This window comes from Microcebus murinus, chromosome 27 (genome assembly GCF_040939455.1).
Source record: "Microcebus murinus isolate Inina chromosome 27, M.murinus_Inina_mat1.0, whole genome shotgun sequence".
Classification (NCBI taxonomy): domain Eukaryota; kingdom Metazoa; phylum Chordata; class Mammalia; order Primates; family Cheirogaleidae; genus Microcebus; species Microcebus murinus.
This window is the reverse complement of record NC_134130.1, coordinates 7568004-7584494: the sequence shown is the minus strand read 5'-3', so window position 1 is coordinate 7584494 and position 16491 is coordinate 7568004. Positions and strand designations below refer to the sequence as shown.

The 16491-nt window shown below is 64.7% G+C and overlaps 1 protein-coding gene across 1 annotated transcript; it reads left to right on the top strand.

The window, feature by feature from the left end:
• The first annotated feature begins 807 nt into the window (after positions 1-807).
• EFNA2 (ephrin A2) lies at positions 808-15201 on the top strand. The gene is made up of 4 exons (XM_012745767.3): positions 808-1088; positions 10028-10335; positions 13637-13702; positions 14010-15201. Exons 1-4 carry the CDS (start codon positions 949-951, stop codon positions 14129-14131), a joined length of 636 nt encoding a protein of 211 aa, XP_012601221.2. The 5' UTR covers positions 808-948; the 3' UTR covers positions 14132-15201.
• The last annotated feature ends 1290 nt before the right edge of the window (positions 15202-16491 follow it).

Below are 16491 nucleotides of genomic sequence, written 5' to 3'. Positions count from 1 at the left end.
TTGGATCCCCGCATGTTGACTTATTTGCTGTCCAGTTGGATCTCACTCTGGTCAGACTTGGCATGCACTGGGCCACCTACTATGCGCCCGGCATCCTTAGGGATGAGGTAAGGACTGCTGTTCCAGAGAACAAAACAGGCTCAGAGAGGACTTCCAGAGAGGGGTGGTGAGTCCCCAGGGGCCCCCAGGGAGGCAGCGACAGCCCTGCTTTGGACTTTGTTCAGCCGGACTCCAAAACTCTCCCTGCCGGCAGCGAGCTCAGGCTGGGAGGTGGCTGGGCTTGACTTAGGACTTTTGTGTCTGAGTTTGTGTCCCTGCAGCAGATCGAGTTAGAGTCGGGGAGCTGGGACAGGGGTCAGACATCCTGCACCGCCAGGTCCCATAGTGTGGCTCCGGGGAGTGCGGGGAGGCGGTGGAGGCCTTGCGCTCCCAGCCCCTCTGAGACCCGAGGCCCGGCGCACGCACCAGCGCTGGTGGGGGGGCGCGCGGAGTTGGGGTCGCCGGGGCAGGACCCCGGGGACCCGGCAGTCGGACGGGAGACGGGTCTGCGACGGCGTGGCCAGGGCGGGGGCCCCGGCGCAGGCTGGAGACCCTCGCCCAGCCCCCGCGCGGCCGGGGCACGGCGGGAGGGGGCGCCCGCGGCCCTCCCTGCGCTCGGGCGGGACAAAGGCCGGAGCCCCGGCCCCTCCCCGGCGGGCGCGGCGGAGGCGGCCCGCGCTCCGAGAGAGTCCGCGCGGCCGGGTCCCGCGCCCGGGGCGACCCCGGCGCCCCGCCCCGCCGCCGCCTGACTTCCCGGCGCCCGAGGTCGCGCGCGCGGAGGCGGGGGCGGCCGGGGATCTCCAAGCGCCGCCGCGCCCTCCTTCCGCCCGCCCCGCGCCCGCCTGCTCGGCGGCGGCGGAGACGGCTGGCAGGCGGCGGCGGGAGCGTGAGCGCGGCCGGACCGGGGCCATGGCGCCCGCGCAGCGCCCGCTGCTGCCGCTGCTGCTGCTGCTGCTGCCGCTGCCGCCGCCGCCCTTCGCGCGCGCCGAGGACGCCGCCCGCGCCAACTCGGACCGCTACGCCGTCTACTGGAACCGCAGCAACCCCAGGTGAGCGCGGCCGCGGCGCGGGCGCCGCGGGACCCCCGGACGCCCCCCCCACGCCGCGCCGGCCCCCGCCTGGGCTTGGGGCGCCCCTGAGCGCACTGCCTCCGGGGCGGGAGCGCCGCTTTCCCCGGGAGCCCCCCTGGGAGTTGCGGCCCCCCGGAGTTCGGGGGGCTCGCCCCTGTTCCGTGCATCCCCCCAGGGCGCCCCTCTGCCCCGCAGACCGGGGGGACTCGCGCCCCACATTCCCCAGAACGCCGACGTCTCCTGGAGTTCGGAGAACCCTTCTGGCACCCTAGAAAGCCGTGCAGCCCCGGCGTTCCATGCCTGGACTTGGGGGACCCCCTGCTCCACCGGCCTCTGCGGGGACCCCCGTCTGTTGCGCACTTTGGTGGGGGTCCCCGGGGACCGTGGCACTGAGCTGCCTTCCGCATTGGGGGCCGTGGCCCTCGGGGCGAAGGGTCTGTGGGTGCATCCTGCTGGTGGGTCCCCAGGTAAACTTGGGGAAGTTGGAGTGTCCCTCCCTTAGGACCCAGCGTCTGCGGCCACTCCAGGGTGGGCCCTGCTTTGTGGGGAGACGGGATGGCCCAGGGGGTTGGGGTCAGTCTTGGGAGGTGCACCAGGGTAGCATCCTCTTCTGTCCCCCTGGCGCTGACCAGGAAACTGAGGCGCAAAGGGGATGAATGGCTGTCTCAAGGTCATGGCGAGGGGGGAGCCTTGGGGCAGGGACCCAGGTGGCCTGGCGCCCAGCCTGCCACGCCCGGCCGAGGTGCCCCACCCGCCTGCTGCACGGTTCCCCATGTTTTGGGTCAGGTCCACGCCGTGCACTGGGTGTAATCTGGGGGGTGGCGGAAGACCCCGATAGTCAGGGTGAGAAAAGTTTACTGGGGACTGACCACATCCTGGACATCGGCAGAGCGCTCTGGGCCATTCCGGGGTCCCCAAGGCCAGAGCGGGCTGGGGGTCCCATGGGAGGTGGGGCTTTGGGCTCCTGGGGCTTGGTGGTGAGCCCCGGCACTCAGGCTCTGGCCAGGCTGCACATGAGGGGGCCGAGCCAGCCTCCCTGCTCCTCTGCCACCACCAGTCACTTTCTCCCGGTTTTCTAGCCACTTCCTGTGCCGGCCAAGCTGCCCTCCGGATCCCAGCATCCCTCCCTGTCCCCTGCTGTCTCCTGCTGTCCCCGATCCCCAGGCGGAAAGTTGCATAAAGGGCCGTCTTTGAGGCAGGCTCTGGGACAAGGGCAGCCCGTGTTCCGGTGTGGGGGTGGGGACAGTGGGCAGACCCAACCCTCACCGCTGCCTGGCTGTGGGGTCAGGACCTGGGGGGCTGAGGGCAGGGACCCTGAGCCTCAGAGGGACGGCTGGGCCACCGCGGAGCCTGTCCCGTGCCGCCCGCTGTGTTGGTCACATGTGGGTTTGATTAAGGCTCTTCCCCGTCGCTGGCCATGCGGGGAGCCCAGCGGGCAGCGCTTCCCCGTCCCAAGTTTTTGGTTTCAGCTCCGGAATCTCCCGTCCCAGCGTGGCCTGTCCTTTGTTCTAGCAAACGCCAAACAAGGAGCCAAGAACAGGGAGGGAAGGGGTCGGCAGGGCCGCCCTGCTGCCCTCACCTGCTGAGGGGTTCTGGGCTGCGGGCAGGACCTCCGCCCAGGGGACAGAGGTGGGCTCCCCAGTGCCTGGCGTGTGCTGGCCACTTGGCCACCTCCTGTTGCTCTGTGTCTGATGTGACAGCCTGGCTCGGACCACTGCCTGAGGACACAGACTTGCCGGGCCACGGAGCAGACCTAGGCAGCACCGGGGCCTCTCCCTCTTCCTCTCTGTCTCCGGCGTGTGGTGTCCAGGGTGCTGGGGATGGCACCCAACGCCCTGCAGTGGGACACAGGGCCCAGACCAGTCCGGCGTCCAGGCTTCATCGCCGAGGCTGGGTGCTCCGTGGCAGGACGGGGTTTACAGCCCTTGGAAGATTTGGTGTCCAGGGGTAGCCAGGCCGGCAGCTGCGCCTGGGTGAGGAGGGTGTCCAGCCCGGCAAAGGGGGTGGTTTTGGGCCTCGGTGTCTATGGGGACCCAGTGATGGGGACCCCAGCCTGGGGAGAGGTGCGGCGTTGGTGGCCAGGCCTGAGGTGTGAGCCTGGGCTGGCTGGGAGAGACCAGCATGGGGTCTGGGCAGAGAGGCCAGTGGAGGAGGTGTGTGGGGGACAAAGGGACCCCGAGTCTGAGTGGGGGGGCACACACAAAAGGCCCAAGGGTCCAACAGGCAGGGTGGGCACTGGCAGGACTGGTGGGCTTGTGTTGGGGACACCCAGGCAGGGACAGCGTTGCAGCAAGCCCAGCCACTCCTCCTGCCCGGCCGGCCTGGACCCCACAAGAGGTGACAAGGACATGGCTGTGTTTCCTGAATCACATTGTCACTGCTGTGAAGTGCATCTCCTGCGCACACGCAGTTGGCGGACGTCGCCGAGGGAGCCCCGCACCCGCCTCCTCCGGCCGCTATAGGGTGGCCCCCTGGCCCCGGCGCCACCACCGGCTGATGATCCGGGTCTGTTCGACCGGCCCCACCTGGGCTTGGTGCCCCAGAGCTGGCTGCTGGGCGTCTCTGGGCCTGTCCCCGGCTGGGCTGGAGTGGGCCGGGGGGCTGTTGGTTTGAACCTGGCCGGGCCATGGCCTGCCCAAATGCTCCTGTGCGCTGTCGTGGTGAGGGTGCAGATGTGTCAGGGAGTCACGTCGGGCTGCAGGTTATGGCCGTACTAGTGGCTGCGTGTGGCTGTGTGTTTTGTGTATAACACGGGAATGTCCTGGGGGAGACCTAGGAGGTGTGTGTCTGTGTGTGGGGTGCACATGCGTGTCTGCATGCGGCATGGTGTCATGAGTCTAGTATGTGCCCGGCGCCGCCGGCTCTGGTGTGTTTGCACGAGCGTGTGCACGATGCTGCGTGGAGTGCATGTGTGTGCGTGTGAGCGTGCCCGGTGTCGCTGGTGCACCCACATCTGCATGAGCATGTCTGTGCATGGAACGTCTGTGGTATCTCAGGCCCACATGCATGTCTGCATGTGAGGTGCATGTGTGTCCATGTCCATGCACGGAGCGCATACATAGTGCACATCTGCATGGGTGCATGCCTGCGGCCGTGCGAGTGTGTCTGTGTGGGCGCAGCTCTGCGGTCTCAGGGCTTGCCCTGTGGGAGCAGCCCCAGCCCCAGAATGGTCCACACTGATGACCCCACGCTGGCGCTCCCTCTCCTCCTTCCCTGGGGACAGGGCAGGTCCCTCCCGTGTGCACACAGGCCCTGGAGGCTCAGAGCAGGCACGACGCAGGGCGCTTGCTGTCCCTGGGAGTCCCACTCCTGAGTGGAAACCCTCAGCGCCTGTGGACCCTGTGCTGACCGGGGTCGGCTCGCTGGGGTTGTGCTTGCCCCGCTGGGCAGCTCTGGCAGCTCTGCCCTCCCCGGTCCCCGAGGACGCCATGGTGCTCCAGTGTGGGCAGCGGCCAGGCTCCCCTCTCCAGCTCCCAGGTAGGAAAATGGCGACGTGGGCAGGGGCCGGGTCCCCGAGGGAGGAGTCTGCCGTGGCAGAGGTGACCCGAGGTCTGTGGCTCTGTTGGCCTCCCTTGGCCTCTGGGGGACCAGCTTTGAAGGGGGCGACGCTGTGTTTTGCCGCATGAGGGTTTTTTGTTTTGTGTGAGAGAATCTTGGCCTCCCAGCGTTGGGGGCGCTCGGGAGCAAAGGGGGCCCCTGGGGGATTCAGGGCCTGAAGCTGGGCCGGGAGGCTGTGGGGCACCCAGGCGCGGACTCCGGGGTCTGGGAGGCCAGTGATGTCCGGCCGGCAGCTTTGCTGCTTGGAACAGTTCACCCGCGCCTGACCTGTGAACTGGGGTGACTTGGCCCCACGCGGGCCCGGTGGCTTGGCAGCTCAGCATGGTGTGAACAAGGCAAGGCATGAGTGTGACTCAAGGGGCTCAGTCGCCCCCGCACAGAGAGGGACACTGAGGCAGCTCCCGTGCTGGAGAAGAATGGCCTTTGGTAGCTGGCGTGCCGGGTCTCAGGCCGGCCCCCAGGTGTTCCAGGTCGTGTTGCAGCTGACGCACGGGGCTCTCTGCGTCTCTGCGTCTCTGTCTCTCCCTGTCTCTGGGCTTCCTGGGCTCTGACGGGTCGCCCGGGCTTTCCTGTTGTTGGCACAGTGGGATTGGACCTCCCATCAGCTCTGGGGCTGGGGGCCAGGGTAGGCTGTGGGGACCCTGCAGGGGTCCCTTGGTCAGGGTGGAGGTGGAACGTTGCTGGGGGGGGGGCAGGTGCGTCAGTGGAGTCTGAGAGGCAGCACTTTTGTGGGGCAGGTGGTTTCCGTCGTGGGTCTGTGCTTCCACACAGAGCCAGGCCCACAGGGGTGCAGGGCCCCGCGCTGGGGCCGCGTGTTCCCCACGACAGCACCCCCGTCCCTCGGAACCACGCCACGGCCCAGCCGTCGCTCGTGGAGGATTTGTCTCTCTGGGCCGTGGGACACTAGGGACGGCCTGGCTTTATCGCCCGCCCCCAGCGTGGGCCGTGCTGGGGAGAGGGCAGAGCTGCCGCCTGTCCCCATCCCCCGCCCCCCCCCCCAGTCCCCCGCGGGGCTGCCGCATCCCAGACACACGGCAGCACACTCGCTCGGCAGAGGAGCAGACAAGCTGGCGGGATTTTTGTTTTAACCTCACCGAGACGTTTGAACTCCTTGGCCCAGCCAGCCCTGGGGGGCCGGTCCCCGCGTCTGCTCCCGCGCCGGGTTGCTGGGTTGCCTGGCTGGGGAGGGCTCAGCCGCCACACCTTGGTCTCCTCATGTGACCCGAGGACCCGGGCTTCAGAGGGCCTTGTTCATGGCCTGGGCCCAGCCACCGCCTCGCCCACCCTGCCCTGCCGCCTTGCACACCTGGGCCTGCCCGCCCTATGGGTCAAGGGCCCCCCTGCACGGGCACAGCTGCCACGGCCCTGAACAGGAGTGACTCACTCTGCAAGACCACTGGGAAGTCGGGCACAGCACCGGTGTCCCCACCTGGGGCTGGCTGCTGAGCGTCAGGCACAGCCTGGGTGTGTGTTTCGGGTAGGGGGAGGGTGGAGTGAACTCTGCATGGGGCCACCCATGCCCGCCACAGCTGAGGCCTGGGTGCAACTGACCCTGCGAGTCCCTGCTCCCCGACCTGGCTCCATTTTTTCTCTCTCTCTCGCTTCAGCTCTGGGACCCCTGCCTCAGTTTACCCTCTTGCACCCACAGGGCCACTATCATCCTCTCTGGGGCTGACCCTGCAATGTCTGGGGACTTTATTTCCCTGGAGGTCCTGCCCAGCCCCCAGGCAGGAGGAGAGCTGGTCAGCCCTCAGGTGGGGGCAACATCTCTTTGGCCCCTCAAAAAGCCCGGGGTGGGCACCATGCCCCACTGGGGGGCAGGAGGGGCCGGTGAGCTCTGCCCCCTGCTGGGCTTTGGGGCCCATCTGCTCACCAGGCCGGCCTGGGCACACCCAGACGCTTTTTAACCCCGCTAGAGAGTGGGGATGGGCCCAGACCCCCGCCCTGAGAGGCAGAGGGAGGGACCTGCCTGGTGGGGGGTGGGAAGGTGCCCACCTGCCTGGCCACAGGGGTCCTGGCTGCCGGCCCCACTCCTGCCTCAGTTTCCAGTCTGGACGTCAGCCCAGCCCACCCCCACCCCAGTTTTGGGCGAAACTCCTAATTAGTTGCTTTGCTATTAGTGTCTAATGAGTTGACAATCCCCGGATTGGAGCTAATTAGCTGCAGGCCGGGTGGTTGCCGGGAGGGGGCGATGGGCGGGCGGGGTAGGGCGGCCCAGGCTGGGTGGGCTGGCGAGGCTGTGCCTGGGACCAGGAGGGCTGCCTGGAGGCGTGGACGCTGGCACCTGCCAGGAGAGCTGGGAAAGGTGCCGGGTCGGGAGAACGGAGGATGAAAGCTGCTGAGGCTCCCTCTCCCTGTCTGGGAAGAGATCCCAAATCAGTCATTAACCCCTTAGTGAGAATTTCAATCTCTATCTGCCGCTCCCACGGAGGAGCATTTGCATATCCCGGCTTCGCACTAATGGAGGGAGTGGGGGCTTTGTCTCTCTCTCAGCGGGCTAGGTTTTGGGGTTGGGCCCCCTCACCCCTGGCAGGCGCCACCCTGAACAGGGGCAAGGCGCCCGCTCCTGGCTCAGCTGCCAGCTTGGAAGCTGGAATGCCGACGCAGCAAGGCCGACGCTATTTTAGAGACGGGAAGGGAAAAAAGTGGCCCGCTCAGGCAGTCAGAGCTGGGGGGGGTTCCCTGGGACCTGCCTGCCTGGGGTCCCCCACCTCACACACCTAGGGGCTGCTTTATGCTCCCCACGACTCTAGCACTTCAGAGTCCTCGAGTCTGGGCTTTTTAAATTCATTCGTTCGAGTAACAACATGCATGGAGGGCTGGTGCAGGCTACAGGGGCAGGGGTGGAGGAGGAGGCCAAGTTCATAGACAGACACAGACCATGTGAAGGGCTGATGCCGAGTTGAGTTATGGGAGGAAATGGAGGAACAGCATTTCAGGTGGCTGGAACAGCACGTGCCAGGGCCCTGGGGTACAAACAGAGCAGGGAGCGAGCCTCGGGGAGACTGGGATGATGAGGATGGGGAGCCGGGGCCGCACAGGGTCTGGGCAGGGTGTGGACTTTATTCTGAGCCCTGAGGAGCAGATGGAGGGCTTTGAGCCGGTGGGTCACAGGGTCTGATTCGCATGCAGAGAAGCGACTTGGGTTTGGGGGATCCCAGAGTCTGGTGGGGCCGGGGCATCTGGCCTCACAGCCAGCAGAGCGGCCACTTGGGTCTCTGATGTTTTACCGAAGACAAAACGGGAGGAGAGAATGAGGTGGTGTCAGGCACAGTGCGGGCGGGGAGGGCTGGTGCCAAGGCCTCAGAGTCGGTTTCCGTCTCAGGTTCTCTTCCAGGCTGGCTGTTGATCCCCAGGCGTGGACACAGGGACCAGAGGGGAAACTGAGGGCTGAGGGGGCTGGAGGGTGGACTCTCGCCTGTGGTCCCCCCCACAGAGGCCTCCTGGGCAAGGTGGCCTGGGTGCGGGCGGGTCCCTGGGCTGGAGCTGGGCCTCTGCCGCATCGATTGACTGATCAATGGTGCTTTCACTCGGGCCGGGAAGGAGCGAAATGACTTTTCAAAAAGCCTGGAGCTCGTTCCACATCGATCCTGCCCAAGGGGCCGAGGACGAGGCGGGTCAATGAGACGCCTTTGCCCTGCCGGCCAATGGGCAGCCTGAGGCATGGCCTGCCCCAGTCCCAGTCTGTCCCCACTGTGTACACGCCCGGAGCTTCCCAGTGGTCCCGAGGCCCGTCCCGCTGCACGGAGAGGAAAATGAGGCTCTGAGAAGGGGTTGAATCTCCACGCCAGCTGGGCTCGGATCTGTCTGAGCCCAGGACTGCAGGGCTCTGGAGCCCCAGACAGACCCCGACTTCTGAGTCTCCCCAGACAGAGATTCCCTGTGTGGCATGTCGTCCTCCCTGCCTCTGCGCCAGGCCCACAGTGGGTGATGAAGGGTGTGGGGTGAGCTCCCCCCACTGGGATGAATCCAGCAGAGGAGGGGGAAGGGCCAGGGGTCACCACTGTCTCCGGCGCCTGGCCCTGAAATTCTTTGCTCTTGAAATCTTCGGGCTGGATCTTCGGTGACTTCTGGGGAAACTGAGTCACAATGGGCAGGAACTCGAGACTGCCTCATCTCACCGTGCAGACGCAGGAACCCTTGGCCCTGCCCAGTGCAGACTCTTAGGCAGTAGGGAGGGGACAGGCTGATGCCATCTGACAATCGGGCCGCCCCTCACGTCCCTGCCGTGCCAATTAGTGCACACGGCATGGGGGCTGTGCAGGCTTTCTCCTGCAGGCTGGGCTGTGGCTGGTGTGCTGGGCACAGAGGCAGGGGTGAGGCCAGGAGCCGGGCAGCCTGCACCCACCCTGGCTGGGCCTCAGTTTCCTCAGCCGGAGCAGGGGGAGGAGGGAGGAATAGCGGGGGGAACCTTCCCCATCTCGCTCTGCCCAGGCCTTTTATGTGCTAATAAGTCCCCCTCAGCCCCCCCATATCCCCTTGGCCAGGCCAAGTTTACATGACAGGAACCCTGGGGACCACATGCAGGAGATCTGAGGGCTCCTGTGCTGCTGCCCAAGGCGGTCAGGGAAGCGGAGAGCAGGTCCCCCCTCAGCCGACCTCCGTCCTCACAGAGGAGGCCGGGTCAGGGGGTTTCCAGGAGGAAGGGGCCTCGGCTGTGTCTGGGGGGACCTCCCTGGCCAAGGCTGGGGTGCTGAGGTGTCAGGAGCAGGGGAACCTCGTGGCGTGGCCGGGAGGTTGGGGGTGGCTGCTGGATTCTCAGGGCTCAGGAGGTTTCAGGGTTCAAGATGTGCAGAGGGTGCAGGGAGTCTCCGGGGTCCCCTGGCATGGGCAGGGTGGGCACCTGTATGCTGGGCATGGGTGCAGTCCCTGGAGCTGAGGGAGGGGGCCTGAGGCGTCCTTCACTCCAAGTCCAGTTCCCTTCAGGGAAACTGTGGCCAGTGTGGGGGCAGAGCTTGCCCCAGCAGGACCCGGCAGACACCCATGGCCTCCTGTGTCCCTGCGCCACCCTGGTCCTCCTTCGCAGGTGCAGAAGTGCAGAAGGAAAGGGGACAGGTTGGTCTGGTGGGCAGGGAGCTGCCTGGAGGAGGGGGCGTGGACCTTAAGCAGTCGTTTCTGGAGAGGGAATTCTGGGTGGAGGGAACGGCTTGTGCAGAGGTGCGGGAGTCTGGACCCCCAGCCCGCTCACACGGAGGGGTCCACATGCCAGCTGGCCCATGGTCAGCCCTGCTGCGGTGCTGCCTGGGACACTGAGGCACCCAGGTGGGGCGGTGCCAGGCTCCCAGCTGGAGCCGTCCTTGAGGGGGCGTGCACCCCTCCAGCCGGTGACCCCGCCCCCACTCGCTGACCCCACCCTGCAGGTTCCACGCGGGCGGGCCGGGCGGCGGATACACCGTGGAGGTGAGCATCAACGACTACCTGGACATCTACTGCCCGCACTATGGTGCGCCGCTGCCGCCGGCAGAGCGCATGGAGCGCTACGTGCTGTACATGGTCAGCGGCGAGGGCCACGCGTCCTGCGACCACCGCCAGCGCGGCTTCAAGCGCTGGGAGTGCAACCGGCCGGCTGCGCCCGGGGGCCCGCTCAAGTTCTCGGAGAAGTTCCAGCTCTTCACGCCCTTCTCGCTGGGCTTCGAGTTCCGGCCCGGCCACGAGTACTACTACATCTGTGAGTGGGCGGGGCGGGGGCGGGGCCATGGGATGCTGCTACAGCCGTGAGTGGGCGGGCGGGGCCATGGGATGCTGCTAGTCTGTGAGTGGGCGGGGCCATGGGGATGCCGCTAGTCTGTGAGTGGGCGGGGCCATGGGATGCTGCTAGTCTGTGAGTGGGCGGGGTGGGGCCATGGGGATGCCGCTAGTCTGTGAGTGGGCGGGGCCACGGGGATGCCGCTAGTCTGTGAGTGGGCGGGGCCACGGGGATGCCGCTAGTCTGTGAGTGGGCGGGGCCATGGGGATGCTGCTAGTCTGTGAGTGGGCGGGGCCATGGGATGCTGCTAGTCTGTGAGTGGGCGGGGCCATGGGGATGCCGCTAGTCTGTGAGTGGGCGGGGCCATGGGATGCTGCTAGTCTGTGAGTGGGCGGGGTGGGGCCATGGGGATGCCGCTAGTCTGTGAGTGGGCGGGGCGGGGGTGGGGCCATGGGGATGCTGCTAGTCTGTGAGGGGGCGGGGGCGGGGCCATGGGATGCTGCTAGTCTGTGAGTGGGCGGGGCGGGGCCATGGGATGCTGCTAGTCTGTGAGTGGGCGGGGCGGGGCCATGGGATGCTGCTAGTCTGTGAGTGGGCGGGGGCGGGGCCATGGGATGCTGCTAGTCTGTGAGTGGGCGGGGCGGGGGCGGGGCCATGGGTGGTGCTAGTCTGTGAGTGGGCGGGGGCGAGGCCATGGGATGCTGCTAGTCTGTGAGTGGGCGGGGGCGGGGCCATGGGATGCTGCTAGTCTGTGAGGGGGCGGGGCGGGGGCGGGGCCATGGGTGGTGCTAGTCTGTGAGGGGGCGGGGGCGTGGCCATGGGATGCTGCTAGTCTGTGAGGGGGCGGGGCGGGGGCGGGACCATGGGGATGCTATGGCTGTGAGTGGGCGGGGCGGGGCGGGACCATGGGGATGGGGGCGGGACCATGGGGATGCTGCTACAGCTGTGAGGGGGCGGGGCCATGGGGATGCTGCTACAGCTGTGAGGGGGTGGGGCGGGGCCACGAGTACCACCACATTTGTGCGGGGGCGGGGCCAGGGCACTACTACATCTATGAGGGGCGAGTACTACCCCTGTGAGTGGGGGCGGGGCCGCATCGAGGCGCAGGGGTGTGTCCGGTCTTGGGCAGGGCCAGGGTGGTGTCTGGATGAGGGGCGGGGCCTGCAACCGGGAATGGGACGAAGGTGGGGCCATGCCAAGGGCGGGGCCTGTGGCCAGGGGAGGGTCCGAGTGGGGCGGGTCCCAGTTCTGGGCAGGGCCAGGGCAAGGGTGGTGTGTGGGTGAGGGGTGGGCCTCGTCGTTGGGGGCGGGGCTATGTCCAGCTTTGTCGGGCCATGATCTCCATCTCATTTCGAGGGTGTGAAGGTCTGTCACCTTCTCAGCAAGCCAGGAGTGTCACTGTCCCTGTTTGCAGATGGGAAAACTGAGGGTCCAAGCAAGTCTGAAGCCACACACACGTGCCCACACACCCACAGGAGTGTGACCTCAGCCTCCAGTTCAGACCACTCGGCCTCCGAGTGGGGAAGCTGATGGACCTGCCTCAGTCTCCCAGCACTGAGATCCCCCTGCCCCACAGTGCACTGAGGGGGGAAACCGAGGCATCCGGAGCCCAGAGAGGGAGGAGAGCGTGGTGGAAGCCACAGCATAAGGCACATCCTTTGTTCTGCGCCACCCGCAGGCCGGACTGGGCAGGGGTCTCCTGGGACTCCCCCCAGCCGCCCACCCGGGCACCCCAGGCCCCAGATAATGGTGGGGTCTCCAACTGCAGATTGGTTAGCTTTAGCCGAATGCCGGCTGGTGGGGTGGGGGAAGGCTGCCCCTTCCTGCTGCCCGTCGGGGTCCCAAGCTGGCTTCTTCTTCCCCCGACTGCAGAGTTGGGCCCAGGTTCGAGACCCTACTTGGCCATGACCTTGGCCAGGAACATGGGGGTCCAGGCACTGCCCACTGTGAGATGGGGGCGACACATCGAACTGGATGCCTGGGTCATGGCTCTGAGAGAGGCATCCGTGGTGGGGGATCCCTGTTTCTCAGCATCTGGGGAGTGCTGGGGAGCCGGAGGGGGCAAGCTGGGGTCTGCCCCCCCAGGGCTGCGTGTCAGGGCCAGGGCACCTCCACGCCCAGCTCCTGCTGTGTGGAATTAAACCTTACAAGACCCCGGTTCCTTTCTCTGCTCTCTTTGGCTTTTTCCCTTTTAATTCAGGGAAGAAGCCGGTGGGGGAGGGGGAAAGAAGGTGTTTAAATTAAGTCCCCGTAATATAAGAAAAATTACATTTTTCTTTCCGAGACAGGAGTTTCATAAAGATAATTATTGTAATTATTCGTCCTATCTCTGTGACGAATGTTATTTTTATTACGTGCTTTCTATCTTCATCTTGCAGGCTTGGGGGCTTCTGGGGGGCCGGCAGAGGTGGCAGCCGCCAAGAGCCAGGCCGTGCGGGGGCCCTGGGCCTGGCAGGGGCAGCCTGGCCTCCTCTCCGTGTGTGTGCGTGTGCACGTGTGTGCGTGTGCACGTGTGTGCGTGTGCATGTGCACCCACACCGTCTCCTCTCCACGTGTGTCCTCTCTGCCAGCCCCAGCTGGGTTTCAGGCCTCTTTCCATCTCCCCTCCTGACTCACCCCAACACCACAGAGTCCCCTTCCCCACGCCAGGGCCCTTTTCCGGTGGGTCGAGGAGCAGGGAGAATGACAGTGGAATTTTTGGCAGGAGACCCGCATGTGGCTTCTGCCCTCGTGTGACCTGGGGCAGTCTGGGTCCCTCTCTGGGTGGGGCGGGAACGATGCATCCCTCCTAGGGGTAACTGGCTCTCCCTGTCTCCCAGGTGGAAAAGAATCTTTTCGGGAGCACCTACTGTGTGCCAGGGGAGGCGCAGAGAGGAAGTGACTTGCCCATGGGCACCCAGTGCAGGGATTTTGAGCCTGGTCCATTTGGGCTCCCCCAAAATTTGGCTACCCCAATTTTTGCTGATTGATTGAAAACAAACATTTTTATTCTTCACTTTCAAACCTCCTCCTGGGCCTGTCCTGCTGTGGGGCAGAGCAGGGCAAAGACACGGACATCCTGGGGCCAGGGTTGGGAAGAGGGAGGGGCAGGGGGAAGCCTGCCGGACGACTGTTGGGAAACGGGGGCATTGAGTCTGGGGCTTTGATGAATGATTAGGAGTTTTATGGGTGGATTCCCACCTGGGGTCAGGGTTGAGTCACCAAGGTGGGACAGGAGGGTCCAGCCCCAGGTCTGGGACAACGAGAGCTCCTGCGCCTCTAACCTTCACCCTCTCCCTTCCAGCTGCCACGCCTCCCAATGCTGTGGACAGGCCCTGCCTGCGACTGAAGGTTTATGTGCGGCCGACTAGTAAGTGCGCAGAGGGGCAAGCAGGATCCAGGCCCCACCCCTGTGTTCTAAACCCCCCTAAGCAGTGAGTGGTCGGAAGAGTGGGAGGTAGGGAGTCTCCCACCCTCAGCCATGGCCGGGGCAGGCCCTGCCCCTGAGCCTCAGTTTCCCAATCTGCAAACATTTCAGCTCCTTTGCCCAGAGACATCCCAGGAGGGTCAGAAGGGCCTGGCTGGTGGGACGAGGAACCCACTGAGGCCAGGTGGCACCTGGAGAGCCGAGGGAGAGTCCGGGCGGCCCACCGACTGTCCGTTTCCGTGTCCCCCAGATGAGACCCTGTACGAAGCTCCCGAGCCGATCTTCACCAGCAATAACTCGTGCAGCGGCCTGGGCAGCTGCCACCTCTTCCTCAGCACGGTCCCCGTGCTGTGGACGCTCCTGGGCTCCTAGTCCTGGTCCCGCAGGACGCCAGCCCACCTGGACGGCCCCAGCCGGATCACCCGACCTCGGCCCTCTGGACCCGGCGCGGCCCCCGCCTCTGAGACCAAATAGAGACGCTGCTTCTCCTCGACTGGTGCTGCCCCAGTGGCAGGGGGCCACCCACACGCTCCAGGCCCCAGGGAGGGGGACCGCCAAGGATCCCCACCCCATGCCCGAGGGGCCAGGATGTCAGCACAGCCTCTGGCGAAGCCATCTCCTCCGGGGGCACCGGAGAACCGGAGAACCTCTGGGCAATTTTTTTTAGTGTATTTTTCATGGTTGGATCAGAAAGACTTGAGTTTTTAATTTAATTTATCCCTTGCCGTTGCAGGGGGACAGGGGTCCCTGGGCACCTGGGAAGGGAATTTGGGGACATAGTCACTCCTCTCTGCTCTGCACCCTACTCATTGAGTTCTGGCTGGAGCCCCCTGGGGACTCCACGGGTGCCCCAGGACGGGCGAGTCTGAGCCGGAAGGGGTAAGTGGTGAGTTCCCCCAAGTGTGGCCCAGGGGACCCCAGACCCCTTAGCCCTGTCCCCCTCGCTCCTGGCGTGTTGAGCCTCATCCTCCCCCTCGGAATCACAGCCCCCCACTTCTTAGGAACAGCTTTGGCCAATGCAAACGAGCCCCCCACCCGTCCCTTCAACCTCGCACGGTCGTCTCCGAGCCCGAGAAGACCTTACGTTTCTGTAAATAGAGCCAGCAAGTATATACTGTGATTTATTTTTAATGTATTCCTGAGGATGGACTGGACAGCTTCTTCCCTTTTTTTCTCAGCCCTTCACAGGGGTCTTTTATTTTGGTGGGGGGGTGGGGGGGTGGACTTTCTAGTGTAGAAGCTGCACTTCACAATAAGCGCAATAAGCTCGTCTCGTCCGTGACGCCCGTCCCTCGACTCGGTGACCTGATAATGTTTCTAAGAAAAAAAAAAAAGGACAAAACAAAAAGTGGAGGGACCACGAACCCCCCAAAAAGAAACCCCTTCCCGAAGACACTTTAATGAAGGAAACAGCGCATTTATACAGATTTCGTATTTCTACCCGCCTTTCCTGACTCTGTGTTTTATATATATTATATATAAATATATATTGTGTGCACGACCGCGGGGAGGCGGCGCGAGGCGCGCCCAGCGGCGTGGGGCGGGCGGGGGCTTTTGTAAGGGGTGGGCGGGCGGTTGGCGTTGCTACGCCTGGAGCTGGTGACGGGGCCTCGCCCCCTCCTGTCACAATCGACTTTGGATCCTGTATTTTTTTATAATAAAATGAGCATAAACCTTGAAGGTGCGTGTCTGTGTTGGGGGCCGTTGGCCCCATTGGCATGAGTGCTTTTTTTTTTTACTGACCAGACATACTGTGAAGGCGTGAATGCTTTGCACTAATAATTTGGAGGGGAGTCTGGAGCCCCCCAGGGACAGGGGTGCCCCTTGGGGGGATGTCTGGGGACTCCAGGGCCTGAGAGGAACCTACAATCATGACTGACTCATTGGTTCTGTGTGGTGTTTGGGGGCCAGGCCTTGGAATCCGTGTTTTATGGGCCATCTATGGGCCTCAGTTTTCCCCTTTGGGAAATGGGAACAGGTGTCTGTCACCCGGCACACCTGAGCATGGCAGAATTGCTGGAGCAAGGCTCTGCTGACCTGTCATCTGTGCTTGGGGCTAGGGGTGTCTCAGGCGCCGTGGTGGGTCCCGGGATTCAATCTCATTTTGTGACACCTCCATTGGTATGCTCTGATGTGGCTCAGTTTCCCCAGCTGCCCCAGGCCAGGGCGGGGGTTCTGTCATCTCTGAATCCCCTCTCACTTGGCAAAAGGCATGTCTGTGGGTCCTACGGTCCCAGGGCCCTTCCCCCAATGCCAAGCCCTGGATTGGGGAAACTGAGGCACAGGGAAGCTGAGAGTTACCCGGCTGAGGGACTGACCGGCTGTGACTACAGTGGCTCCGGCACAATTAGCCAGGCGGGAACGCTCTCAGCTAATTAATTCAGCCGCGCTGGGCCCGGCGACGGGGGCTGCCTCGTAATGAGGACAGCGGTGCACAAAGACCCTTGTGTGTGACCCGCCCTGCCCAGTGCGGGAGGACGGACAGACGCCCGCCGAGTTGAGCACTGCGGGGGAGCCCCTAGGGATCCCCCATCCACAGATGGGGACCCCGAGGCTCAGAGAGGGAGGCCACCTTTCCCTTTCCCCGGGAGACACCCGCCCACAGGCTCCGACCCGGCCACAGGGCTTAGATGCGGGACCATGGGGTGGGACACTTGTGGCTGACTGCTGCTCCTTTTAGAAACATGACAGCATCCGTCTGTTGAAACCACGATTCCACGGACTTCAGTGCC